General features: G+C 41.6%; 4 protein-coding genes across 6 annotated transcripts; 1 reads left to right on the top strand and 3 right to left on the bottom strand.

Moving 5' to 3' along the window:
• The first annotated feature begins 434 nt into the window (after positions 1-434).
• On the top strand, positions 435-3,045 carry gng3 (guanine nucleotide binding protein (G protein), gamma 3). Its single transcript, XM_070843679.1, has 3 exons — positions 435-518; positions 1,364-1,463; positions 2,917-3,045. The coding sequence occupies exons 2-3, from the start codon at positions 1,365-1,367 to the stop codon at positions 3,043-3,045; spliced, it is 228 nt and encodes a 75-aa protein (XP_070699780.1). The 5' UTR covers positions 435-518; position 1,364.
• Positions 3,046-4,707: 1,662 nt separating this feature from the next.
• Positions 4,708-8,574, bottom strand: banf1 (barrier to autointegration nuclear assembly factor 1). The gene is made up of 3 exons (XM_070844235.1): positions 8,481-8,574; positions 7,014-7,178; positions 4,708-6,301 (listed from the first exon to the last, which is right to left on the bottom strand). The coding sequence occupies exons 2-3, from the start codon at positions 7,137-7,139 to the stop codon at positions 6,155-6,157; spliced, it is 273 nt and encodes a 90-aa protein (XP_070700336.1). The 5' UTR covers positions 7,140-7,178; positions 8,481-8,574; the 3' UTR covers positions 4,708-6,154.
• A 770-nt stretch (positions 8,575-9,344) lies between these two features.
• On the bottom strand, positions 9,345-12,176 carry prdx5 (peroxiredoxin 5). The gene is made up of 6 exons (XM_070843490.1): positions 11,977-12,176; positions 10,865-10,999; positions 10,643-10,774; positions 10,322-10,360; positions 10,175-10,239; positions 9,345-9,725 (listed from the first exon to the last, which is right to left on the bottom strand). Exons 1-6 carry the CDS (start codon positions 12,070-12,072, stop codon positions 9,620-9,622), a joined length of 573 nt encoding a protein of 190 aa, XP_070699591.1. The 5' UTR covers positions 12,073-12,176; the 3' UTR covers positions 9,345-9,619.
• Positions 12,177-12,793: 617 nt separating this feature from the next.
• esrra (estrogen-related receptor alpha) lies at positions 12,794-27,911 on the bottom strand. 3 transcript variants are annotated; one of them, XM_070843346.1, is made up of 8 exons: positions 27,877-27,911; positions 26,124-26,224; positions 21,129-21,512; positions 20,272-20,388; positions 20,012-20,125; positions 17,886-18,053; positions 17,341-17,610; positions 12,794-16,116 (listed from the first exon to the last, which is right to left on the bottom strand). In XM_070843346.1, the coding sequence occupies exons 3-8, from the start codon at positions 21,505-21,507 to the stop codon at positions 15,863-15,865; spliced, it is 1,302 nt and encodes a 433-aa protein (XP_070699447.1). In that variant the 5' UTR covers positions 21,508-21,512; positions 26,124-26,224; positions 27,877-27,911; the 3' UTR covers positions 12,794-15,862. The 3 variants fall into 3 exon arrangements, with proteins under 3 accessions (XP_070699447.1, XP_070699448.1, XP_070699449.1); XM_070843347.1 differs by lacking the exon at positions 27,877-27,911 and adding an exon at positions 27,215-27,284; XM_070843348.1 differs by lacking the exons at positions 26,124-26,224; positions 27,877-27,911 and adding an exon at positions 24,937-25,018.
• Between the last annotated feature and the right edge of the window lie 54 nt (positions 27,912-27,965).

A 27,965-nucleotide genomic window follows, 5' to 3' on the forward strand; every position in this document is an offset into this window, starting at 1 on the left:
CCCATAGCAACAGAGGAGAGGGTGGGCATCACCAAAGGCTCAGAGACACGTTATGGTTCAGGCCCCTGGAGCTCACATCCCAAGCTGTATGTAACATTTCAGCACTAAAAACACAAAACCACACAGCACACAGACCACCCTGCTCCATGTCAGGGACTGAAACCTCAGAGATTCCTTTTGGCCCCAACATCCCAGGTCCAGATATGGTACGATCCACCCTCCTATGAAAACCTCTGCCAGCGACTTCCCCCCTCCCTCCGTCTGGTAGGTTCCACTCACTGACGAGGGGGTGATTGTATCCATCCACCACAAATCTAGTGCTCATTGTGGCAGAATTGCAGTGCACTGGACTGTACAGAGCAGGGTACCATCCAGGCTGTTGTCTGTGAGGGGTGGGGTCCGGCTACACTGATACCACCAAACATAAGCTTACAGAGGGACACAGAGAGACAGAAAAAGAGAGAGAAAAAGAGAGAGAAGAGGGGGGAAGATTGCACCTGAAGAGGAATTTAATACGGGTAAGGAGAAAAGGGGGTGGATGGAGGGAGAAGGAAAAAGACAATGGGGAAAGGTCCAGAATGGTTCAAATAGATTTGCTCCTTTGCTGCTCTGCTTTTTTTCCCCTGTTGACAATCCATCCTACTTGATTCCTTTTCCATCTGTGACACATTTCCTTTTTCAGTCATATGCATGCATCATCATTTCAATGTCTGTATGGCTGCAGTGCTTATTTCATTCTACATTTGATATTTGTCTGGCTTTTCTTGCTCGTAGTGGGAGAATCTGTGGGCCATGGTGAATAAATCTGACCATTTGGCCCAGTTTACACGTTTCGTCTGCATTTGATGAAATATATACATGCTTTCGTTGCCATAAAAGATGACATAATGTAGCAGCTGTGCCAATCCTATGACACAATATCGACTGATATTTATACTTCATTACTGGAGACTGACTGCTTTCATGCTTTGCAGCCACGAATCTTTATCATATATTACATGATAGTGCATATATATTGTTATTTGTGTTAAAACTCTCATGTAGTTTGTTTGATCACCCATCTTGAATGGTGTATTAAAAGGCTAATTTTGCTAGCAATAACCCTAGATGTGTGAAGTGATTAAATCGCCACGTATTGCAACTTACAAAAAATGATTCATAAATCTTTATATTTTACTATTATTTTTCAAAGTACATTCAAAGTGAAATGTTACATTTTGAGGATTTCTGGATCAATCATTCCTGGGCCCGCCGGGCTACAGGGAAACTACTTCAATTTTAAAAATGAATGTGACAATTCACAGAATGGATTTCCGTTTAATTGAAAGCCATGAAGCTTAAATGTTGCTCTGTCTGTGGCCAGGATGAAAGGAGACACCCCAGTGAACAGCACCATGAGTGTCGGCCAAGCCAGGAAGCTCGTGGAGCAACTGAAGATAGAGGCTAGTTTCTGCAGGATAAAGGTAAGACAAGCTGGGCGCCTCAGATTCAGACAGGAAGTGTGATAGTGTCATGAGCTGAAACACGTATGACACAAACACTGAGATGCACGTCCATACTAATACTACCACCTTGGTATTAAATGGTGAATACTTCTGTACAAACTAAACCCGCACAAAGTTTGATTCTGACAAACTCCGGTCATCCTCGCCAGTTTGGAGTAGAAGAAGAGCACCAGTGACCTTCTCAAATGCACTTTAAGTCGATTCTTCCCACTGGAGAGTTTCCAAACCGTACTGGCTTCTGTCGTGCTCCTAATGGCATCAAAAACACCTGCAGAGGCCGCTCGCCTCTTGAAAACGAGCGATCAATCAGTCTAATAATCATTAAATAGAGGACAAACTTTCATATAATGCTGATAATGTTTCAGAGACAAATGTTCACACAGCTTTATGGTTAGAATGGGCCGGGGGGGGGGGGGGGGGGGGGGGGGGGTTGAGAGAAAAAGACATTAGAAAAAAGTTTGAACCAGAGGTGCTTCCTTCTCTTTACTCCAGGACTTTGCCTGTCTGTCAGTGGAATAAAACACACATGTAGCCAATGAATATTACTACTTAACTACTTAACATGAACCTTTAAATCATTTTTACATAGAAATCCATTAAGTATAACATTTGGACATATTATCTATTTGTTTTATTTCTATACATTCACACATTTTAGATTCATATCCACAGTTTGGACAGTCAGTGTTATTTATGATACTATACTCATTTGCATTTTCTGTGTGGGATCAGTTTTTTCTTGATACAAATGAGTCTGAGGTTTGGACTGATGGATACTGTTGAGTCTTCATTTGCCAAATTTGAGCCGTGTCGCTGAAAGACACTACGCCGTGTGAAATAATCTGGTGAAGGGTTGTGAATGGATGAATGAATGAATGACTTATTGTTACCACTACACACCGTTTACAGTGACGTCCACGGACTTCAGACAGCAGCAAAGGGTTGAATACAGATTTTAAACCGCAGAGATCCACAAGACACCCGAGGGAACCAAGAGGGGAGTAATACCCATCATTATTACCAGAGCTGTGAGGCAAAACACTACTGGTCTTCATGAGGGTCACACAGACAGAGCGAATGTGTAGGACCCCGTATACACTGTTAGTGTTTTTGGTATATGGACAGAACAAAAGGGCAAAAAATATCCTAGAATATGTCCTAAATATACTTCAGGATACAAAGACAGCCAATGTGGGGGTTCCTAGTATGTAAAGATCTGGATCTCATTAGGAGGAGAACTTGAACATTGCAAAAGTTCCCGAGTAGAGAACTCTAATTTCTTGAAGTCTCTAAATGCACCACAACCTCTAATGAAAACAAAGGATGAACTTGTACTCTCTGGTGGGTTAATGTTTGGAGACAGTATAACTCAATGTAATCATGGTCCCAATCTGATCGTCCTTATCTCCAGGTATCAAAGGCAGCGGCCGACCTGATGGCGTACTGCGACGCACACTCCTGTGACGACCCTCTGATCACCCCCGTGCCCACCTCAGAGAACCCCTTCAGGGAGAAGAAATTCTTCTGCACTCTGCTTTGAGACCAATCAGGGATTGTTGTGATTAAAAAGTACAACTGTACAGTATGTACATGTATGTACAGTGTGTACATGTACTACCAATCTAAATAAGAAATCAATGTACTATAGTAACCTTGCATAAAAGCTGCCGATGTACAGTACATAATCAACTTCAAAATGTCTTGAACTAAATTCATTAACTGCTAACGTCTGTCTCGGTGTCAGAGGGGAAGAAGCGAAATCACATGAGAATCTGAAACCTAAACATTCAGCCAATAAAGAGTCAGTTATCTCTTTAAAAAAAGAACAACAAACAAGTCTAAAGAAAAGAAAAACATTTCTTTTAAAAAGCCGAACAAAAGCAGCCATCATCTGGTTGAAAACACAGACATTTCATGCTCACATATAAATTATTACAGGTAACTGCCAGAAAGGAAACAGCCTGAGCATCAAGTGTCTTAACAGGCTCCACCAGTCACAGGAGCAGGTTCATGTGGCGCTGCAGCATTTCCAGCTGGTCCTCTAAACTCCCCCCTGTTTAGGGTCATGGTGGTGCCACATGTCTGAGACGCTGCTCTGATCAGGTCAGGGCTGCCATTTCTCCACATACGAACTCTCCATACATTTGAGATCTGGCGACTATGAAAAAGACGAGCCTATGTTGGGTAATTAAGTAGGACATCTCCCATAATTTCCAGCTGGCGACTGCTTCCTACACATAATGTTTTTGCCACCATCAACATTTAGGTTGACCTTTAGAGCTGCATCCCATCTATGGTATGTTTTGTATTCCTCCATCACTTGGGAGTCTCCTGTTCTGGCAGTTATTTGTATCTATAAAGGACAACAGCTGTTTATGGGTGGATTATAACCATATAATCAGTTTATTTTACTGTTTTATTAAGATTTTAGCATTTTGCTCATTTATATACCGTTGCTGTAGTGTGGATGTGTGTGTGTGTGTGTGTGTGTGTGTGCGGCTGGGTGTGTGCGCATAGGTGCTACTGTGAAACTTAAGCAACAATCCTGAGCATCTGATCACTGTCAAATCAAGATTTTATAGTTCAACAGCACACAGACCCAAAAGACATTCCAGGGGTTATTTATGGACATTCAGTATTTAATCTAAGCCATTGAAGATAAATCAGATATTTGGTTATTATGGGTCACATTAACAGTTTTCTATTACTTTGAGGTAAAAAGTAAACTAAACTAAAGACAGGTGTACATCGTCATTTTAACTAATCGAGTGTGAGAACGTCGTCCAGAGCAGAGGGGTCAGAACGGGCTAACGTCTTGGCTCGCTCATGTGAAGTGAGGGCTGAAGCTTCTGTTGCAGTTTAAAGGGGGTCACTTTCTCCATATAAAGCACAGGCAGTGGTTTAGCTCCATTAAATCAGATCCACTAAAAAATAAAGAAAACTTTCATTTTGAGCTCCCTCTGATCCCGTCACATGATCTAACCCTTCGGGAACCCCCTGCTCTGGATCATTTCACAAATGAACTAACGTCAACAAATGTCAAATTTGGGGTTTTTCGCAAAAATGCACCCATGGAATATGAAGCATTGAAATAAAACCTCCTGTTATCAAATGGTCTTCTCTCACCTGTGATTCTGTTTGATACAAATGAAATCTTTACCAAATGTAAAAAAAAAAAAAAAAACACACACACACACCAAAGTCCAAATTTGATACTTTGCCTTTTATTACTTTATAGTAGTGATATAAAAACTGAGGAGCGTTCACAGTCGAATGCAAACACATAAGCCAGTATTTTAACAAAAAGCTGCTGCATCTGTTACATCTTCAAACAGCTGGTGATGTGAGGTCATGTGACACAGCCTGAACATGCACTACTGTATCTTTTACCTCATCTGGCTGAATAAAGCGTTTACACTTAGCATGCGTTAAGGCATCTCATACAGTACAGCATATCAACTACTTTAACTGTCAATGGGGAAACAGGCTCCTGATTGGTTCACTGTACCATGGTTGTTGGATTGAAGTGACACGTTTCTGACAGTGTTTGAGTTTGTTGCATCAGCATCTTTATTAATATACATTTCCAACTTCAGGGTCAAACGATCTTTAGCAGACCAGATGTGGGCAACTGGCAGCTTCTTCATCAAAAGTTAAACGTTTTTGGAGGAAAAAAAACAAAAATGCACTGCCCGTCCTGAGACCAGTGTCACACTAGTTTTTGTGTGTCACATCCTCTACAAGATGCTTCAAAATATTCACTTTGACATCGTCTGTGGATTTACAGTGCACGATACTAAACTGTTATAATGAGGTGTGATTTAAGAAGAAAAAAAAAAGAAAAAGATACAGCTTACATCAACAACTTTCCAATGGCTTTAAAAACAGGCAAACGGGGAAAGAAGCCAAAGAGATGAAGGGAAGTACAAATGTTTGGACTGTACATAGAACGAAATATATTGAGGCCAAAACAAAAATCTTCAACGGTTTAAAACAAAGTGGTTATGTTTAGCTTAAAATGGTAAAATCTCCGTACACGACCAACAATGGATGATGCATACAGTTAAAAGTCAACCTTTAACAGAAAGTACATGCAGTATTCAAACTATTTTGGGCAAATCGATTATTATAAACATGAGCAGCCTTTTCCCAAAACTGGAGGCTCGACAGTTTCAGCCTGCTCTTACAGCGGACATTTTGACCCATCAAACACAAGCGTACCAACAGTGAGAAAGGCTGCATTACTTTTCTGTGTCACAGCCCTGCTGGTGTGCATGTCATGACTTAATGGTAAACCCAAATGGAACAAAGCCATCATTACTGCTATCAGTTACACCTGTGCTTTTATTACCATGATATGTCAAAATGTCCGAAGTAAAAAGCACTACTGATGCTGAGGAGATGTTACTGACAATTAATGTCAACTCTTCCTAAGGCTATGAGGAGGAAATGTGTGACATTTACTTGGGGATCAAGAGTTTTCAGAAATAGACTTAACAGCTTAAAGTATCGTTTAAAAACAAGTTGACTTTGATAAACCTCTTGGTGTGTACAAGTTCATTTATATCGCGTGGCTGAATTAGATCAAGATCACTGAAGGCGTAACGTACAGTTTGGACTTGACAAGTAGTGAACAGAGACCGAGTTCTTTATAGGAAGGCGTCACACCATTCTTTGAGACAGCCGTAGCAGTCACCTTGCTGTTTGCTATTTGCCCCGCATGTGTCCTTCAGCCAGTCCCGGAAAAGCTCTTCGTCTTTCTTAAGCACTAGAAACTGCCCGAGGACGACATACGCCTGCGGATGGAAAGAATACGACAAGAGAGCATCTAGTTTAGACAAGAACGCAAAGGATTTCCTACATCAAAACTGCTCTGTTGTCAAGTAGAAGATGTTTAATCCCAACCCGAAAAACAGGACGGATGAGTGTCTATTTACAGCTCCATAGTGACGACTGCATGGTTGGTATGTGGAATAAGAACATATTTTTGACACACAAATGCCAAAATGTTACCCAGAGGTTTGAGGTTGCCTACTGGATAACAGGAAAATGAAGTGAATAAGAATATTAGGAAGCTTTCTTCCACATTATAGAGTTTAATGCATCTTTTATCACTGGCTGTAAGATGAAGTATTTCAAGGGTGAACGCCATTTCTTCTTAGTGATAATATAGAATAATGATTATATTTCAACTTTAGTGTGATACTCTAGTTAAGGTGTTAATGCAATGGATGAAATTATTACAGCGATAACACACATTAACAGCTTCTTCTGCATGACAATTTGTCTGTCATGAACTGGCATTATGTTTTGGTAGATGTGGCAACCTATGAGCAAAACAATTTCTATATGGTATTCTGTTCTGAATTTACAATCATTTTGTTTTATTGATTTCAAGACACTAATAAAGTTACTGCTATCACAGGAAGAATAAGCACCCTGTATGGGCGGTGCATTTTGTGTCACTCAGTGTGTTTATATTGCATAAAGAAAATTGAAGAAATTCACCTTGTCAAAACCTTTCTCCTCCAGTCTTTTTCCAAGGACATCTCCAATGCCTGCAAGAGCATTCACAGCCTTGTCGCCCATAGGCTCGGCCACAAAGTCTTTATGTTTTTGGGATGTCGACGACATGGCTACTCTGAAGGCGCTCACAGATCACTAACCACTGAACTGTAACATGTAGGCCACAAAAAAGTAAATCAAAAGGCATCATCAGATTAATGCAACAGAAGACATGCAATCCCATCAGTTACCATTCGCTCAATCATTAAATCATTTTGACTTCTCCATTACTTTAATGCATGTTTTGAATTAATTATGGGAAATAGACTATGGGTTTAAATTAATTAAAGACTCAGCTTTTGAATTAAAGTATTTCATCTGCATCTGATGGACGATGTGGCAACTATAGCTGTCTTGTATGCAGTTGAATAATATTTGGTTTCAAGCCCACAACACACAGATATCTGCAGACACTGGATATCTTCCCTGGTGATGGTCTGCCAGGTGAAACCATCTTCACCGTGCTGCAGAAGCCTTGTCTGATAGTTTAGGTGCATAGTATTGTTTGATCATGATGAAACTGGAGGACTACAAAATAGCAGAAATAAAAGAGGCTTGTTCAGGCTAAAAACTGGGTGTTTCGTTGCTCCTTGTTGCCGAGTGTCTCGACTATAACAAGAAAATTTCCCCCTATGGGGGATAAAATAAAGAAGTCTAAAGTCTAAAGTCTATAACCTCACTTTCTGTTTCAATTTGACCCCACTGTGCTAATAGCGCACAATACAAATTATACCACTGTCTAATCACTTGACTGCTGTACAAGACACACCGTGAGCACTAATTCAAGGTTAACCAATATGATGACCTGTTGCATCTCTGATAAACACGGTTCACTCAACTGTTTATTATTAGTGACAAAGGCCCGTTGTTTAGACATCCACAAACGAGCGGCTACAACAAAAAGACTCACTAATAAGTCAGTCATCATTTTGTTTAATTAAAGTTAATGTCTGCTCAGTATTCAATCCCATCCACAGGCCTTCAGACCACACTGAAAAACCATGCATGTGTCGATAAACCGAGCAGCAACAAAGTAAACCTCCAGCGTTGAATTGCGCGCGCAATTTAGTTCAGTGCTAACAGCACAACAAGCTAAGGTCCATTAGCTTCAGTCCGAGTCATAGTATACCAGTATTTCCCTTTGAGTCGACACTGCGGTGCACAATTTTTGGAAACATTACGTGATGCTGAAATAAATTTGGCTGTGGCACAGTTGAGTTAGCGCTGAGAAGCGGAAGTGCTAACGCTAGCTCAGAAATTCACGCGCCTTCACGTTAACTTAGCTTTAGCGTTAGCTAGCTACTTAGCTACACTTAATTTTACCGCTGGTTATAGTCACACGCTGCTGTTTCTCTTGCCGCATATATCACTTAATGACAGCAGCATCATTATGGTTGAGTATTAATTTACCTTTTAATGTCCTGACCGGGAAGAATACCACCGCAGCCCGCTGGATAGTCGGTAGAGTTTCTGTTTCTATAGAAGCACCGGCAACCACAATGCAATGCGCCCGCCTCTTACGCCCTTACGTCACAGTGTAAAGGTCACGCTATGTTTTGCCCTGGTTGGGTCTCGCAGGAGGAAACAGACAACGAATGAACAACGTTTTGCACTGTAACTTTACAGCGTTCAAGCATGGCAGTAACTTATCATTTCTTCGATCCAGTCTCGTCATGTCATGATTTTTTTAATCTGCAACACAAGTACCTAGGAATTGTTGTTGTTACAAATAGCTTTGATTAAAAGTGTTAGTAGTTTATACAGTAACTTCCTAACACATAACAGCCACAACCCCCACACACACACTTCGCAGGGACATGCTCTTCATATACTTTTTAAACAATTACATCAGTTATGTTCAAAATTGGCATTAAATTCTGAAAATATGCTAAAGAGTCAACATACATTGTAGTGCATGCGAGGTGCTGAGCCTTGAAATCCTGTTATGTGGTGTAATGGATTATGGCATAGACGCATAAATGTGCATGTGAAAATTTGACGGTGTATGGTTGTGTAGGATGTATCAACTCATAATTAAATATTGTTTGCATAGTGTACGTCAGTCCATTTGTGGATGTTGTCCACTTTGGTTGTTTTACATTGATTTATATATGCATAAATTGAGCAAAAATGTCTTTTTTATGCTGTAAATTACAACATGAAAACATTACTGAGCATTTTCTCCTCATGCATAGGTAATTGTAAGAATATCCAAGTAGAGTGATATCTTATTAACACACACAAAATAATAAACACTAAGAGTGATACAGGAAATTAGTGATTATTGCTTTCAGTGTGAATTTTATTTTCTCACAAGTGACAGTATGCAGAGGATGATGCATGTTCCTTTCGATTGCCATTCATGTCCTATTTGTGCGCATTAATTACCTTCCTGCTTTTGACATTAGCATCCATGAGACATTTGCATCCATCTTTGGAAAAAGGAGGAAGCTAGAACAGGTTAATGGGAAGGTTGATCCTGGGCGGTATTAGTGCAACTTTTACTGTAACAAGTGCTTGCAGTTTAGTTAAATAAGCTCTAAATAAGCCTACAGGTCAGACAGAATATTGGAGGCCAAGCTGCAGGTCAGTCCGGTGCCATCAGGCTCCACATTGATCTTCTTCACAACGCCATCTTCCACCAGCATAGCATATCTGCAACACAGGATGAAGTACACACAATTTACAGCCATGAACCGAAACAGTAAAAGGCAGACACTGACTGCAATGCACCCTCTTTAAAGGTTGATAAAATAAAAGATGTATTTTTGGAGCATGATCCTGAATATAATTTAGTAAGCACCTCGAGGAAAAATAATTAATTTCACAAAAAACAATACAGTGAATTGATTTAGGGCTTAAACTAAGTGAAAATATGCCATCGCTCTATGTAGAGAGCACATTTCCGACATGAGAACACACTCAGATAAAATGGTGGATAGTTAGCACTAACACTATTGTTGTAAATATGGAAAGGATTTTGAAAAAGCCTGAGTTTATGTGCTTTAATTGATCAAGAAAAAAAAAGAATAAAAAAAACCCCAAAAAACACGTGTGATCAATCTGTTACTGTAAAACTGAAATTGGATCCAAAGAATCATTACCTCTTCGATCGCTTATTCCCAAGGACCTGCACGATCTGATCACTGTCAAGTAACAGGTCAACTGCCTAAGAGACGGACAGAAAAAGACAGATGAGTGCACGCTGTCACATTAAACAAAACAGAAATATAATAAACGTTTAGTTTTACCTTTGCAAAAGCTCCAGTGGGATCAGCCAGCATTCGAACCTGTAGAGGAAAGTATCATTGAGCTCAACCTTCTTAATATCTTATCTATCGTTGTGCATTTCATGTATCTGCTGTGTCATCAACCTCTCAATTCAAAGTCCTAAACTGACTTGACAAGACTCAAGGAAGGAGTGTGTTATCTCATCTTTCTAATATCACGTGTAAGCATCTTACTGCCAGACCAAAAGGTTGTGTGCAGTGTTGTGATTAATAGTATTTTCATCCTCTGAATGAATGAAAAGAAAGAAATAAATAAATAAATAAAAAAATCACAGTCCACACCTTGCCATCTGTTCCATGCTCCTTTCCCCAGGCAGCCATGACAAATGCATCATTCACAGAAATGCAAGCGACCTCCTGTACACCTTTACTCTTCAAGTCCTCAGCCTGCTGCACAAAACCTGGGAGGTGGGTCTGAGAACAACAAGAGACATACAAGGTCAGCTGGCGTGATGGTGACCGTGCACAGGACGCAGCAAACAGAGATGAGAGTGTGGACTCAACCTTGGAACAACCAGGGGTAAAAGCTCCGGGTACAGCAAACAGGACTCCCTTCTTCCCCTTGAAGAGCTGATCCATAGCCACCTTATTCCCGGGTTCCCCCTCCTGCACCTCCACTGCAGGGAGACTTTCACCGACCTGTTCAGGATCGAGAAGACAATACAACCAATGCTCATAGGATTTCTGTTACATATAGTCACGCACACACTTTGAGGAATGCATAGGAATGAAATGCACCAAACACATGAAATGAACAAGTTTTAATTCAAATTCATTCAACATAATCACTGCAGGGATTATCAAAAATAAACCAGTCTCTTATTAGGCCTCTCAGATTAGAGCCTGGTGGTTCAGCAAATGATGAGGAGAAGATAATCCTGACAGGACTGGAAATTGGAGGTATGACATGCACACACTGGAGGGCGACACATCGCCACAAACAGACGCAGGTGTCTCGTTAAAATGGCCGCACGCCTTAAACCAAATTTAATCCTGACATTGACGGACCAATAAGTGACACACTTAAAGAACTCTTTTCAGCAAGCGTTAATAAATATGCTTCACGTTTAAATAAAGTCGTGCCCTTGAGGATGGTTTAATAGACTGGTATTTGCAGGCAGGGCTGCTGTGGAGTAACAAGCAGACATGTTTACCAGTCTTTGAGTAAGTTAACTTGTGGAATAAGGTTACACACGTTCACAGACGCTCCATTAAAACAAGGAAACTAAGACGAGGCAAGTTCAATAAAGACTAAACAGGCTCAGGCCCCGACTTTACTAAGGTGTTAGGAGTATCTGAGAGGCTGTGTGTGGCTGACAGCTGGTGTAATCATTAACATTTTGCGTTATGCTTCGTCTAGACGAAGCCCAGTAGGTGAGGAGGAAGAGGCAGGTGAGGAGGTGAGGAGGAAGAGGGATAAAGCAGGTCTGTCATTGCTAGCTAATGGCGGTCATGGCGACGGGTTACAGGGGGGGACAGTTAGCACGGTTTAGCTACAGGGACTGAGGAGAGGGATATAGCCTGTAAGTTTGTTAATTCTCAGTTATACACGACGACAAATTCGCGTCTGTGAATCAGCCATGTAGCACACGCAGCTAATGCGCGGAAATGTTTACCTGAATTGGCATTTCTGCGATGGGAGAAGTGTGCAGCAGCCTGACGCACTGGACGACCCTGGTGTTCCTGGTGACGGCGGCTGTGATGGAAAGCATTGTAGCCCGCTCTGACTGCTAGCTAGCTAGCGCTGTGAGAAGTGTGCGGCGTCCTGTGCTGCGTTTCCGCTCTCAGACGCACCTTGAACCTGATTTAGCGGTGCTGTCACTCTAATTTAACTACACTGCTACTCACAGTACCGTCCCACACTGAGAGTATGACTGCTGGGAATTAAGCTAGCTTCCAGGTTTGGGCCTGCTAAATCTTTATTTACTGCGCCATCTGCTAGCAAGAAGCCATATGACTAATGTGGCATTTGTTAGGCTGTTAGACATTTGTGGACTGAAGCCCTTTTCAGTGCAGACGCAGTTTTGGTGGGAGAAAATGAACCTGTCAAGGCTTAAAACTGTCTATGCATGTATTGAATATAAAGCAGGAGAAACATACATGATGCTGGAGGAAATGTTAAAGTACTGAGCCTGTTAGATACTTAGATTTACATAGACAGATGATGTGGAGCTGCAGACATTACAGACACATGGAGGCTAATTGATTTATAATGGTGTGGGTAGGTATGCAAATACTTTCTTGTGCTCAGTAACTGTATTAAGGTTCTGTACAACCTTTGAAAGACGGTTCCTCAGCAGTTAAGTGTGCAAATGTGCACTGCATGGTCAAAAATATTATGAAGTTTAAAGTTTGAACAGTCAACCCCCATCTGATACACAAACACATACATGCATACACACATATACACAGGCAGAGATGAGACCAATGATATGTGGTGGTGGTGTGTCCATTTATTACACAACACAAAGCACCTACAATAATCCACCCCCTGTTGCGCCAGACAGTGGGATATCTCACTTTTTTCACAGTGATTTTTATGTGGACATGTTTAGACAAGGACATTACACTGTTTTATCTAAATGAAACCAAAAAAAAGCCTACACACAGAGATTCACAGCCAAGATCACACACAAAAATAAAGCAGTGTCAACAAACAACAGTAAATTGAGTAAAAAATAGAATTTAATCATTTAAATAGTCTTTCAAAATACAAACATTGATTTGAACTTCTAAATAATATAACGTTTAGTAGCTATTTTTCATTATAACTGGCAATGTTAAATGTACACTGTGGCTATACAAGGAAATGTGTGAGGTTTGGTAATTTATTGTATTGCTCATTTATATTAATGCGCACATATTTAATAAAACTACAAATGACTGGATAATTTTAAGTGACACTGCAAATAGCCCCGCCTTCACGCTAACTGTAACTGAAAGACATTTGTATGCTAATGAAAAAAAAGCACATTATAAATGACCAAGTTAATATGAAGAAACTTTAACAGCTCTAATGTGACCCAGGTGTCCATATTTAATTGTCTGCTTCAGTGTTATGATTTCTACTTGAGAAGTTACATAAGTAAACAAATCAGAGAGAAAAAAACCATCTTAGATTAAAGGAAATATATAAGCTGTAACCTATGAAAATGAAACCTAACAGATCAGAGAGTCAGAGATGCACGTCCCTGCTCCACTGCTCTGGCTGTATTAAACCGTTTTCAATTTGAACTGCCGTAAATGGTCTCCGGTGTTTTCGACCTGCACCATTATTCCTGTGAAACCATACCAACTCTAGGCCCGCCCCCCACTGTGAGCCACTCCGTACCATGGGTATCTTATAATGTGAGTAATGAGCCATATACACTTTGAAGTTATGAAAACAAAGGAAAAAAATGTCAGGTGTTTGCGCGACTGCAAAACATTCAATAAACCGAATATTCAAATTGACAAATCAAAGGATCAAGAATTACATTTGTCTCCACAGTTATTTGGCCGTGTGGCCTTCTCTGCCTCCTGAGGTAGCCCTCTGTAGCCTCACCATGCTGCTAAATATCGAGCCGTGTAAATTGATCCCTAAAATGACAATCAGCTTCAGAAAACACACCACTGCTTACATTGAAAAACAATTAGTATTCATCATAATATCCTGAATGGAAAGCTTCATTTCAAAACCAAGCTTCAGTTCAATACCAAACCCACGACAGTGTCACAATGTAAATAAAATACCCTTAAATCCTAGAAAGGAAAATGTATGAAAAAGCAAGTTTCAAGTCTTTACAAATTTCAGAACACTGTAAGCTGCACAAATATAATCGTAATGGGGAATTTGTATCACATTTGCTGGCTTTATTATCTTCCACTATAAATTGCATGTTTCTGTTTATTTAAATGGAACTGTACATGGCTAGACTAGTGGCCCTTTGGCCACTAGATAATATATTTAGAGATCTGACTTAGACATCAGATACTGTGGCCTTGCATTGCATGTGAAGCTTACTATAATGAACGTTTCTATTGTAAGTATACAAACCTGCTGAACAATGAGTAGGACTTTCAAGGATGTTGTCCGACAAGGATTCAACACCCAAAAGGAACATGTTGCATATGTTGCATTTCTGGTTGTCCTGAGCCCATCACGGGCACTTACAATTTAAAGTTCAACAGGTGGACGTACACGAAGGAGGGATCTCACGTTGAAACAGTTGAGATCTTTTATGCAACGTTCCTCACTGCAGAAAATGCAGCAAAATCTCATCATATGCCTGTCAGTCATATGGATTAGTGTTATCCATTACAGCCCACAAATGAAATGGGTCAAATAGGTCAGACCATTATTTCTGAACAGCACAGCTGCTGAAGTCAAACATAGTGGTTGGATCTAGTGGAGGAGGATAGTATAAAAAAGCGGATGAGGCATACGCATTTCTTTTCAAACCACTGTTGTTGCCACACTGGCTTTAATGTCAAAGAGTTGTGTTCTTCCCTGATCTCAGTGTGGCTCATTGGTTTAGACTGCACACCAACGCACACGCTTGCTTGTATGGAATTCAGTTTTTTGTGTGCCAATAGGATTTACATACAACACTAAATATATTACCTTCCAAGTAGAGCCATTTATGAGCACACAATCTCCATATGCACTTCTCCTGGACTACAAATCAATTGCACAACCTTTTACAAAGAATCCTGCACCTAATATGTACACCAGTGGTTCCCAACTCCAGTATTTAACCCCCAAAGTGCTCGTGGTTTCTCTCTTCATCGCCTTGCATTCTTCGGTCTCTGCTAGAAGCTAGAATTAAAAAAGACAACACTCGGGGTCCTGAGAGTGGAGAACTACTGATATGCACATACACCTAGATGTCTCACCATTTTATCCACATTTTAAATGTGACAGACAACAATCGAGTCATTATATTGCTTTTAACATATTGCAAGTAATTCCTATGAATTTGCCTACAACGGCACACTAAGCTATAGTAAATACAAGCACTCCATGTGCATGTCAGTCTGACCCAATACTGGACCCTCAAGTCTTTTGCCAGATATGTTGTTATGGCTTTCATGAGTAGATGTTGCATTATTCTAAATAGTTCAAAAGCCACATGATTGCAGTCTGTTCTTGGATACCTAAATGTTCTTCTTCAGTGGTTATGAAACTTGATGCTGTGATGGAACGCGCCATGAAAATAGTTGAAACTGTGAAGTTTTCTGGCATTCATGTTGAATGTTTGATCTTGGAGACTTTTACTGAAGTTTGGCAGTTACTTCTTACTGTAAATAATTAATCCCCACTCAGGGACATGGACACATGAGGTTTTTCTTTTCTCATATTCTTTTCCTTCACGTAGCCTAGGAAAAAGGGAAAAAGGACAATTTCCCTCATTAATTCTCTAATAAAATCTTTCATTTCTCTCAAACCACTCATCTACTCTTGCAGACCAAATTTCTGTTGGGTCCTTCTCTGTATTCTTTTCACTTCTGCTGCTTTCCGCTCTAGGGCGAGTCCATCATGGCTTCCAGCATCTCCAGGAACAGTTTGTGCATGGGTACACCACCACGGGTCTTGATGCTGTAGAAGGTTGTAAGAGCACGACCAGCAGTCTGTCGGAGGAGGGGCAATGTTAAAAGGAGGCGTCCTGCCCGCTGGGGGTCATCTGGGCGCCGCTGACATTCCAGCTCCAGCAGGGCCTGGTGGAGGAGGTCCCGCAGCTTCTGCACAGCCTCCATGTCCTCAATGTAAACAGAGTCTGACAGAACAGCAGGGAGCACATGGTGAGGCACCGAGTAGGGCGTGTATATTTTCTAAGCTTTTAAAGAGAGAAAGCCTGTGTTGCCCAGTAAATTACCACAAATACAAACTAATGTCAGCCCGTGTTCACAAAACAAACAGTAGATCTGTAGTGAAAGCAGGACATATAAGGGATATTTAACCTTAAACTAGTTATAATTAGTAAACATGCCACAACTATTAAGACTCATTTTTACTCTAAACTGCGTGTTTCTGCACTGATAGGTCTGCCTGCCAAAGACTAGAAGACAATGAGAAATATAAGTATTCATTCATTCTGCAGTAGCATTCCCTGCATCTATCACTGCTCTCTCTCTTGTTGTCATGGGCCTTTGGCTGTTGACATGCACATGATCACATTGAGCTAAAAAGATGGACAGCAGACATTGTCTGCACCCTTCCAGCTAATCCACCGTTTTTGCTGAAGTTGAAGAAACGTATGCAAGATTTTAAGAAGCTGAAGGACCACAACAGTCACAGTGGGTCCGACCGCCGTACTATACGTCCCCCATACATCATCGGCCTGATTTGAATAAATGTTCGGGAACTTTGAAGTGTGGTGGAAACGCAAACCACACAGATTACCAGGAATTATTTTACCCAGCTAAATAAATTCCTGGTAATAAAAGTTCCTGGAAATGTTGGTGGAAAAGGGGCTATTGCTCAGTTGTTGTTCAAAGTGTTTCAGAGAGGTGAGGATTCAACCTTATGGCCTTTTTGGTTCATATTGCATGACTGCTGTAATAGAGTGCATGGGCTTTAGCTGATAAACTACCTAATAAAGCATCTAATGAACTGGAAACTGAGAGCAGTTTTTGTTAAACAGTATGAATTTCACTTAGCAACGTGCAGGTTTTCCCAAGTAATGTGTTAGCATAGATGGTGAGCACTGCCACTTAATAAGCCTAAAATTATATTTCACCAGCATGTAATAATTTCCTCTTACTCTATGATGAGTGTGACTGATGGGGTGCCTCCACTGTAAAAGGCTTCAGGAAACCCTGATGTGATCAATAATACCACTAAAGAACACTTTTAGCCAGTTTCAAAATGGTCTAATAATGAAACCCATCAACATGAAACATAACACTATACTATTAGTTTGATACTAGTTTTAAGAAATGCAAATAAAGACGGGTTTGTATAGCCTATATGTCTGCATACACAACACAAGTAGAAGTACCTGAGTTAGTGAGTGCGATGGCTTTTAGCATGACAAATTCTTCCCGGTCCACGTTTAGTGCACGGAAACGGCGAGCAAGTTGACTAATTGCTCCATTTAGCTCTGTCAGTCCAGCAACACGTGACATCTCCTCGTCAAGGACAAAATCCTCTGCGAACACCACCTCGTCCTCACAGCCAAGCGAGCGGTAGGCTACACCCAGCACCAGCACCTCCAGCCACACTGACTGCAGCACTGACATCTGGTCTGCTAGGGACAGCGACAGGAAGCCTGCAGGGGAGGAGACAGAAAAGACCGAGTGAGAGGAATTTAAATACAGAGGATGAAAACTGGCAGCAGGTTCACAGTTTTAGTGACAACTGAGCCAACAAGCACGGGTGCCACATCCTTAGAATATCTGAATAATAGGCTGCGTACTGTAGGTGAAAGTCATGGCCTGAGTGAAACATGACATGTTTGTTTCTGATCATTGAGACTGGATCACTACATCTCTTCACCACTGCCACGACTCTTTTCCCCTATTTTATCCTCTCTGCATCTCTTACCAGGAATGTGTTTGGCCCAGCCAATGATGACGACCAGCTCACGGTCAGCAAGGTCACAAAGGGTGGTGAGCGTGCGCTGGGCTGTGTCCGGCTGCAGGGGGTCAGGCATGGCAAACAACTTCTCTGGCTCTGCTACTAGTAGGTGGGACACAATGATGTTGGAGGAACCTGTGGCAAAAAATAGACACAAAACACTGGATTAATAGGATACTTATAAAGATAAATACTGCATAGACACACTGATCCGCAAAATATCACTTCTGTCACTCTCTGAACTTAGAAATGATATCTTGCCTTAAATAGCATGATCTGTACTGGTGTTAACTGTACTATATGCTGCACCATATTCATTCTGAAGGTTTCCATATCCCCGTTTTAAATATAGGCTCTAGACCTGCCAAATAACTTCTCATTAACACATTATCAGTACAAATGAGTGTTTTTGCTTTGAACTTGCTCAATTCCTCTGTCAGATTTATGTGAATCAAGTTAAATCTACATTTGTGCAAATGAACAGTTACAGTATTACAGCCACTCAGTCCTGTTAACTGAAAAAGTAACAGTCAGCCAATTTGTGGCAGCAGAGGGCGCCACTTTCTTAAAATTTCCAACGTCTTTGGAGCGTTATATTGTTTAACCCACCCATCATTTCTCACATTTTTTGGAGGCACATTCCTAGCACCTTGAGTTTAAAGGATAAAACATTCAACTCTGAGCAGATGAACCCAGCATCTCCACCTCTGAATCAGAAGAGCACAGGGGCAGCCGCCAACCTGCCCCATGCTTACATCTGTTTGTCTTGGATTTCTGTGGTTTTGACTGCCTGAACGCAGCAGCTGCTCGTAGTTACATGTAGTTTGCCGGCACGCAATCAATCGCCAGCTGATAGTGTGTTGCCAAGCAACTGCAAGACGCCTTTTGCTAAAAAAAACAACAAAAAAAACACACACTAACTATTTCCAGAGCCCAGTATTATATTTAGCTTGCGTGTGGGCCGATCGCACCTTAACATTTACTACAGTGACATGTGGCATCCACAGTGTTTTAACAAGCTGCTTTGTTTAGCCACTTTTCCTCGGCATTACACCTTGTTGCCTCACAGTTTTACATCTCTACCAAAACTGTCAGGTTGTAGTTCACATCAGTGTCTGCCCAGACTCAGATAATGTATGTAGTGAAGATTTTGAAGCAATTTAATCAAGGGCATTGAATGTACTGTTTCGGTAAGTTGTACCACTCTACTGGCATGTTTGACTGGAGTGAGAAACACAAACAGTCTCTTCACTTGGAGACTATTTTTACAGAGGAGCACAGAGGACTGACAGAGAGCTTCGTCACGACAATCATCTCAAAGACTAAGAGGAACAGAAGGCCCCCTGTCCTGACTTCTCATTATATATGTATATTTTTGTGATTTTAACTTAATATCAGAACTAAGATGTCCTAAAACTAAGCTCTAGATTCTGCACCCTGCTGTGCCTTTAGAAATGTTTCTGTTGAAGTGGAATATCCACCTGCTGAGCCCCATTAATCGGCGTTTGATTTATGATATATAGATATATAAATAAAACAGATTTGTGTTAAATGTGTCAAGCTGTGTAGTTCTTCTTCTGCTGTATGTCTGCTATCGTGTAAGTTCATTGAGAGAAGCAAAAAACAAGAGTCATATTCCTTGTATGTGTTTACATGTCGGCCGATACAACAGATTCTGACTGAGTCACCAATTCAGTATCCAACCATATGTCTCTCCTTCTCTTCCCGAGTTATGGCGCTGAATAATGAGTGTTTTTGTAGGACGTGATGATGTCACAGTGAAGTTGACCTTTGACCTCTTGGATATACAAATGTCATGATTTCATCCTATGAGACATTTGTGTTGAATTCTGTTATAATTAGAAAAATTGATTTCGTGAGTTCACAGTGACCTTGACCTTTGACCACCAAAATCTATAATCAGTTCATCTTCGAATCCAAGTGGACGTTTCTGCCAAATTTGAAGAGTTCTGTAGGTATCATGCTCACAGGGATAGGACAGGCGGAGGGACAACCTGCAAACATAATGCCTCTGACCATGGCTCTCACCAGGGTGGAGGAATAAAATCTGATGGCAAGAATATAAAACCCACCTTTTTCACTCTCCTTTGTCAGTGGCAGGGGGGCACTCTGGTATGTTGCATTCTCCACTTCTGGGCGCCTTTTGTACTTCTGCCGTCCACCTCGGACCCTGTCAAGACGTACTCCTAGAGTGTGGAACATTAGAAAATTAAGATTTATTCTGGGAACACACAGAATAGGTATGTACCATATTTACAAGATTAGCATAAAGGCCCCTCAGACATAATACCAAAGAGTAGCTCCAGAGCTTCTGCGCACCACGAACACTCACCCTCTTTCAGCATGCCTACTTTGAGGCACTTAGTGAAGCGGCATGCCTGACAAGCCTTTCTGCGCCTCTTGGTGATCTCACACTCATTCGATGCTGGACAGCTGTATTCAATGTTACCTTTGTGAAAAAACAGAAAATACCACTTTACAGTAATACAGTACAAACATACAACTAAGCACAAGCATTTGTTAGAAGTGAAAAACCACCTTGGTCACCGCATTAAATCTCTCTGACTATTTAAACATACAGCCACCTCAGGGTGGAAGTCACACAAGCTAGCAGACCCACCAGGTTTCCCAAAATGCACACAGTGGCGATGGTTTTTGTTTAACAGACCAGTATAAAGTCGACTGTAGCAAGTTAAAGAATAACACCATTAGTATGTGATGTGGGCACTTAGTGACCCCTTCATTCATCAGACTGTCTCACTGCAGTGGAGACTGGATATACCCCTAATCAATTTATGATCCTTTATCTTAATGCCTGACCCTCATCCACTGTTTCTGTCCATTAAAATACATTAAATGTATGTATGTGATGGCTTCACACAGCAGAATATGAGCTAAAGATCCTATTGATTATGATAAAAAATATTCAATATCTGTACTACTAACTATATCTTAATAGTTTTAACTAGTTTAACAAGCTCTTAGCCTCTAATGCAATACCATTCTACCACAATGTGCAGATGCATGAAGAAAATTTTAATAATAATAATTTACTAAAGTCTTAACTGTGTAATACAAAAGACTCAACATTTAACGTGACTCAAGTACTCAAGCCTGCCAACTTTCAGACATCAACTGTTCACTGCTTGTCCTGCAGTGCAAAAACGTAAACTTCACGACAACACACACCTTGGATGGTTCTCTTGAAGAATGCTTTGCAGGCCTCGCATGACGCCACCCCGTAGTGGTAACCGGAGGCCACATCCCCACATACTAAACAAAGCCGCTTAGGTAGCGTGCTCAGGGCGTACTTGCATCGCCCGGCTCCATTTCCAGTGGAGCCCTCTTCTGCCCCATCGCCACCCTCGTCTTTGAAGTGGCAACGCAGAGCTGGTGTGTACAGTGGCGGTGAGTAACGTTTAGCGATGTCTCCTCTGGTTCCTCCGCCTCCACTCTGAGAGGAGTCTGAAGACGCCCCGCCGGGGCTGGTCCGACCTCCCCCGCCTCCCTCTGGACTGCTTGGTTCGGCCTTTATGTAGACATCTGACCGACGCTCCCTGGAAGACATGGTGTCTAGAGGGGGGAAAAGTAAACGACAGAGGTCAAAATAAATTTAACTCACATCTTTTAAACCACCGTCATACAAAAAGTGTTTTCTTCTCAATCTGATACATCTTAGGGGAATCAGACAGCTTCTAATAGAACTTTTATCTAAGCACAAATTGGCATTTTCATAATCACAGTCTCTGCAATTCTCTTTCAAGTTTTTCCTTTGTGGCATCTTCCACCTAAAAGAGTGGGTGGAAGAGTGCCATTAATGCCCCGTCGTGGGCTACAGGGACCGAGCACTGCCTAAGACTTGGTCTCCGAGCCTTTACAACAACCATTACTGATCATTACTGTTTTCACTAAGCCTTCAGATAACACATGTGGGATGGTTTGAGTGTCAACACAGGAGCAGCATGGAAACAGTCGGCCAAAAAGCCAAAACTCTGTAGTGGGACTGAGGATCTGTGGTGTAAATGTTGCCTTTATCCAATAAGAAACACAATTATTTGTGCATTTAGACAAATCTTGACCTAAGATCAGTTAAACCTCAACTAACCTGCTCTTAACTACCCCTAATGACATTAACCAAGTAACCTGTGGTTTCTTCACAATAAGATCATGACTGATTCCCTTTGCTGGAAGCACTGACTGTGTAAAGCACCCACATTTTGTATTAACAATATGTTAATATTACAAAAGACCTATTGGTTCTCTGTCTTGTTCTTTAGCAGCACTAAGTCCATGAGTTGTTTGTGATATTTTTTGCTCAGTTGGGCTTTTAAAGCCATCAAAGCTGCTTAGATTCACCAAACCAGAACCTTCCACACCTGAATTAAAACCATATAGTCCCCAAATCATCCCCATAGTGAGACGCCTTTGTCTGTGGCATTTCTAGACATTAAAATAGCCAAGGTGAATGGATGAAGGTCACTATGCTCACGAACAGTGACCGCTGTTCCCTATTCAGACACATAAATTATATTCAAGTATGGCAGTAAGGGTACTGCAGCAACCTGCTTGTCTGCCAAAGGCTGTCTGTGCTTTCAATTTCATCACAGGAACAAACCTGGCAAATACTTTATGCTTGTGATGACATCAAATACATGTTTAAGAATCTGAATACAGCCACGGCAAAATGAAAATCTGTGGCACATTTGAAGCACTGCAGGGTGACAGAGTTTCCACGCAGCCACTGTCCCCTTTCCCAACGTTTATCATTAAATCTATCAGTAAACCATAAGATTTCCTCCTCCATCTCAATCAGAGTGACAACAAAAAGGATATAGTTAAAAACACACCAGTCTCTCACACACTACAGATTCCCCAGTTTCAGCTGAGTATTGAAGGTCAAGATTGCCACAAATGTGAAAATCAAACTGCAACAAAGTTAACGGTTTAATACAGAAAAGCTTTGTGACCAACTGAATTGATGCCCAAACATAACTTGTTACGACATAAAACAACAACATTATAACAAGTAAAAGAAGATATTTCATTTCTTAGATGAGTGTAGAGTTACAAATTCCCACAACCAACTTCTAGTACCTCAGCTAAATATCAGGGTTCCTCATGTCCATCAAACCCTGCATCCATTGTAAGTAAGATAATTAGCCTAAAATCAGTCTGATGTCTTTGACACATCATGTAGTCATATCAATGATATCATCTGTGCCCAGTGTTTTCTTGCATTCAAGAAACTTACCAAGCATTTGTGTGAGCAAAGTGACCACTACTCTGTGCTGCCCATGCTATGGTAATTACTTCTGAACATAAGTGTGCCACTCCTGTAATTACCCCCGATAAGGAGACCCAGTCAGTACACTGTATAGCCAAGCAAAGACTAATAGTCCGTGCTTCATTAGGATGTAGGTTTCACCATTGTTACATTGACTTTATCAACAACACGGGGGCTTCAATTGTGGTGTGTGTGTGTGTGTGTGTGTGTGCCGCGTCTATCTCTGGGCTTCCACTCATCAGTGGATGCATTAATGCAGAGCCTTACTTGAACAACCGTGCTCTTGCTCCAACTTAATATATCATCGTGTGAGGAGGATCAGATGAGATCTCTGCAGCATAAATAGCCTCAATCAAGTCAGGAGTGGGAAGTGATTTTCTCATGTGTACAAACTGGCAAATCCACTGCAACCGTGTTCTCCTCTTGTTTGTCATTGGGGATAATAATCCAGCTGCAGCCTCTATATTTACATAGTGTTGTAACATTTAAAATATATCACTCCTTGTCGGCCCAGTGCTCCAATCAGTCGCCCTGCCCACAATGACAACATTACATGCAGTTGTATGTTCTGCACACGCTGGCATGGGCTACTGGCCTGTTTGGCTCTTGGTATTTACTTAATACTGTACAGACCAGAGATAAGATTAAATTGCTGGGTTATTGGGGTAATTGAGGAATATGGCAAAATAATTAATAGTCCGTTTTATTTACATTTGTGCAGTTCACCAGAGCTAAATGAAGGCAAACGACATGCTGTCTCCAAACACATTAATGTTCACCCTGCCGGCAAAAAATATCACCCAACGATCTGTGTGTTTATGGCATATAATCAATAAGAGCTCAGTCCTGAACTGGGGTGCACGCTGCTCGTCAATGTCAATCTGCAGGACCGTGAATATGTGGAATACTACTCATTCTTAGACACCATTAATAAACCGCTGACAGCTCAATATCCAGACACACTTCACACCTCACAAAGTCACAGTCAGAGAAAGACACTCAGCTAGCAACTTAATAATTGCCCCCAATTGCAAACCAAGTGTACCTTTATCATATTTATTGCCCCGGCAGATAATGCACTCCTATAGTGGCTGGCAGCTGACACTTTCTTTGGAGTTTGCCCCTCTGGACTTGGATGTAGCTCTGTTTGTCTGCAGCAAGAGGGGGTGGAGTGGAGTGTGGGGGTCATAGCAAACCTAGCCTGTTTAAAGTTTAGCTCACTTGGAACGAGTTTACAATCAGCCTGTAACACCAGGGCTGGGGCATGAGCCCAGATCATCCACAATGTGATACAGACCAACAAGTAGTCCTCTCCCATGTTCACCGCTGCTCAGCTCCACATCTGCTTTGGCAAATGAGGACCATCGGTTTCAGTGAGGGAAATGTTTTTTTAAAAAATCAAGCGATGATAGCTTTATGGTCACTGTTCGTGTGATTAACGTAGACTAGGCAGTGTGTGACCCCATCTGATGTTAGCTGGATTGCTCTTTTGAGTCCAGCTGACCGCAGAAACGTGTCCTGTGTGCTGTAAACTAACGCAGCAGCGTGTTTTGAGTGGCGTTAGCATTAGCTCCACATTAAGATAGCAGTGGGTTAGCTACTCCCGGCTAAGTGAGCTAGCAGTAGCTAGCGTTAATCCTGACTGACCAGCTCTCTCCTCCTGAGGCCGAGGTTTATTTTTGTCTCTCTAACCCGGTCTAGGCTGCATCTTACCTGATAGCGGTGTCTAGTAGAGCACTTAAGCCTCTCCACGGTGTGATATCATGGCACAGGTTTGACAGAAAATCGGTGTGCAGCCTGCCAGCGGCTGCTAGCTCGTGCTGGCTGTTGTGTTGATGGGCCGGGCTACGATCGGCTCTCTAACAGCTGGTTGATGATTATAGATGGATATGCTGAGGCTAAAACACATTAGTTCAAGGAGCGCCCAGGAAGCAGTTTGACACTGCTATCCTACAAGTGCAGCATCCATCATTATTTAACTACCAGCTGAACTGAATGTTAGAGGTCTGTTATTTTATTTTTTTTTTTTTATATAGGCTTGAATGTCACACACTGCCTTTACCCCACACACTCAGACATTTAGAGTTATGGGGAAACACTGTGTGCTCTCCTATGATGGAGAGACATCACTAAAGGTCTTTATTAGGAGGTGACACTGGAGAAACGTGTTCAGGCTTGATTGTAAATGGCATAGGCCTGTAGTAAGCTGACAGGAGAGGTCAAATCAATCACTATCAGTGTATTAGCCATGAATCCAAAGTCTCCACCCAGTCAGCAAAAGAGATTCCTAGTTATGAACAGCAAACTTTGGCTGATATTTTACTAGCGCTGATTTAATTCCTGTTCGTTGGGTTTACATCAGGCTTTGCTAAATGCTGCAGAAAGCTTGTATTTTTTGCATACAGCATCTCAAAAACAAAGACCTTCAAGCTTGTGGCATCACTGGGCCCTCACACGGACACCTCCATCGCTCCTTTCTCCTCACACAGGATTTTAGACTTGCTCACGTCGATCTATGGGACTTCCATGACGAGCAATCCCCTCCATACGCTATGTTTTTTGGGTTTGCAGGGCAATCGCAGCCCACCCTGTCAGCACGCCCAATGACTTGCTCACTTGCAGCAGAATGACACTATGCCGTATGTGAAATGAGAAGCCAACACCTTCGAAAGCCTTCCTCTAGTACTTGTTTGCTGAATTTCCCCTCTATAGCCCCCTTTTGTCTGTGAGTATTGTCTGAAGAAGATGTTGGTAGCTAGAAGTCCATCACGGCCTTACAAGAGTGAAGTGTGCAGCAAGGCGAGCCACTCGGCTGCAGAACATAAATAACAGACATAATCCCGGTGGAAAGCGTGGCATGATATTTCATCAGCATAAAAGGTGATGTGAAAACTGATTACCTGTTTGCTGAGTGGGGGTTTGAAGCCTATATATTTGTCACTCCCAGTGGTAGGTAGCTCAATGAGGTGCTGTTGCTTTGAGTCTGCAGTTTTCAGGACACCTGCGAAGTAAGCAAAGGTTTGTTAGAATTTACAGCCAAGTCACACTTCATGCTCCTATCTGCCATTTGTAATGATGTTGTCCAGCCTCCACATATAACCACAGCGTCTGAGAACTAGTTGTATATATTCGATTATTAAACGGCTATTAAAAGGCAATGATAGTTGCCGTACCAACGTTCACATGTATCAGAGAAAAACTCTATACTGGCAATGGTTGAGTTTCCTCAGTGGCAAGTCATGCGTACGATCACAACACTGACTTTTGAAATACATATTCCACTGTATCTACCCAGATCTCTGCGTGCTGCTCGAGTACCCTCCCCCTTACACTGCGTGACACACTCCAAAGGTCACAGTCACAGGAATGCTTGAAGGACAGACAGAGTAAAGCCAACACCTTGTCTCTCACTCATACAAAGTCATAAGCTGAAGTTTGGTGATAACTCTCTGTAAATAATTAAAGAAACTAGTTTTAATGAACTTTAATAAATGAGGCGTTACAGGAAACAGTTGGAGTTACTCTTTTTAGTGTAGATATGACTCCGACTCTGGACATTTTAAAAAAGTAGACAACATTAAATGCCAAACTGCAGCAATGAGGGACATCATTTTTTTTCTTCCTTCAAGCAACTTTAAACCTGAGCAATGAGACTTTAATGTGTGGAAACAAACTGTGGTACTTAATTCATATTCTTTAAAGGTGATCAGAGCTGATAACTTATTTCTAACAGTGACATTTCAACTAAGAAAATTAAATTAAAGGCGTAAATTCAGATTTTAATCATAGCATACAATTAGACAAACTCCTAAGTGACATAATTAAATTAGTCCTTGCACTCAATGTTATTTTACCTAAAGAGTCAAGGCACATAAACCAGCCCTCCCTTTGTCTTTCACGGTTTTAAAGCTGTCTTATCGTACTATTGTCAGGGGGCAGAGGATAGCTTTGTCACTGATAATGCATCACACGGACTGTTAATAAAACTCACTTTGAGGATTTTAAACGTGGCGCACTGTGGACACGGCGAGAACAGCACCCAGGGGTGACCTTGCCTGCTGATCTCGGACCGGTGAAAGGTTAATTGCCATAGTGGATTATGCTTTAAGATCAGGGAGCTCAATCCTAGTCCAGCAGGCTCGGTGACTTTCATAGTTCAGTGTGTTAGGACAGGAAGAAGAATAACTCAGGAGGGGAGGGGGTGAAATACATTATAAGTGAGGACGACATGCGCTGAGCCACACGGAGACATTTATCCGCTGCACCTTCTATCCAACCACGGCCCTGCATTCATAATTTACTTATTAAATGACCATGGATCCCGTTTATGGAGACAGGTTGAGGGGGGTCACCAGAGTGCGCTCTAATTAACCAGGAGGCAGCGCATGAATGGGGTGTAACCTGCACAGGAAGCTTGTTCTGCAACTTATTACACAATGTATTAAATATTTATTCAGCGGCTCGTGCCCCCTACCCCCAATAACGTGGCCACGCGAACTTAGCTCTGCCAGGCGAGTCGTGCGTGCACATCAGGCTGCGTTAGGACAGCTGACATCTCCGCAAATAGATGAATAATAAGATAACCAGATTAATAACAGCCTGGACGCACTGTGTGCCGTATCTCTGCAGCGAAGGGTGAGTGAAGATACTTACTGGGAAATGCAAAAACATCGCAGGCTTTTTTTTTTAATCTGAAGTCAGTCAAGTCTTTGCGGCTGGCAAGTCCACTGTCGGTCTGACCG

The sequence above is a fragment of the Pempheris klunzingeri genome, chromosome 14, assembly GCF_042242105.1.
Source record: "Pempheris klunzingeri isolate RE-2024b chromosome 14, fPemKlu1.hap1, whole genome shotgun sequence".
In the NCBI taxonomy this organism is placed as follows: domain Eukaryota; kingdom Metazoa; phylum Chordata; class Actinopteri; order Acropomatiformes; family Pempheridae; genus Pempheris; species Pempheris klunzingeri.

Coding starts and splice junctions, on each gene's coding strand:
- prdx5 (XM_070843490.1), bottom strand. CDS start 12,072: ATGCTTTCCATCACAGCCGCCGTCACCAGGAACACCAGGGTCGTCCAG. Junction 11,000..11,976: donor TCGCAGAAATGCCAATTCAG/GTAAACATTTCC, acceptor GATCCTGAACAG/GTCGGTGAAAGTCTCCCTGC. Junction 10,775..10,864: donor TTACCCCTGGTTGTTCCAAG/GTTGAGTCCACA, acceptor TGTTGTTCTCAG/ACCCACCTCCCAGGTTTTGT.
- esrra (XM_070843346.1), bottom strand. CDS start 21,507: ATGTCTTCCAGGGAGCGTCGGTCAGATGTCTACATAAAGGCCGAACCA. Junction 20,389..21,128: donor CTTCAAGAGAACCATCCAAG/GTGTGTGTTGTC, acceptor TTTTTCACAAAG/GTAACATTGAATACAGCTGT. Junction 17,611..17,885: donor CTGGGCCAAACACATTCCTG/GTAAGAGATGCA, acceptor CCTCCCCTGCAG/GCTTCCTGTCGCTGTCCCTA.
- gng3 (XM_070843679.1), top strand. CDS start 1,365: ATGAAAGGAGACACCCCAGTGAACAGCACCATGAGTGTCGGCCAAGCC. Junction 1,464..2,916: donor CTAGTTTCTGCAGGATAAAG/GTAAGACAAGCT, acceptor CCTTATCTCCAG/GTATCAAAGGCAGCGGCCGA.
- banf1 (XM_070844235.1), bottom strand. CDS start 7,139: ATGTCGTCGACATCCCAAAAACATAAAGACTTTGTGGCCGAGCCTATG. Junction 6,302..7,013: donor AGGAGAAAGGTTTTGACAAG/GTGAATTTCTTC, acceptor TTCCATCCGCAG/GCGTATGTCGTCCTCGGGCA.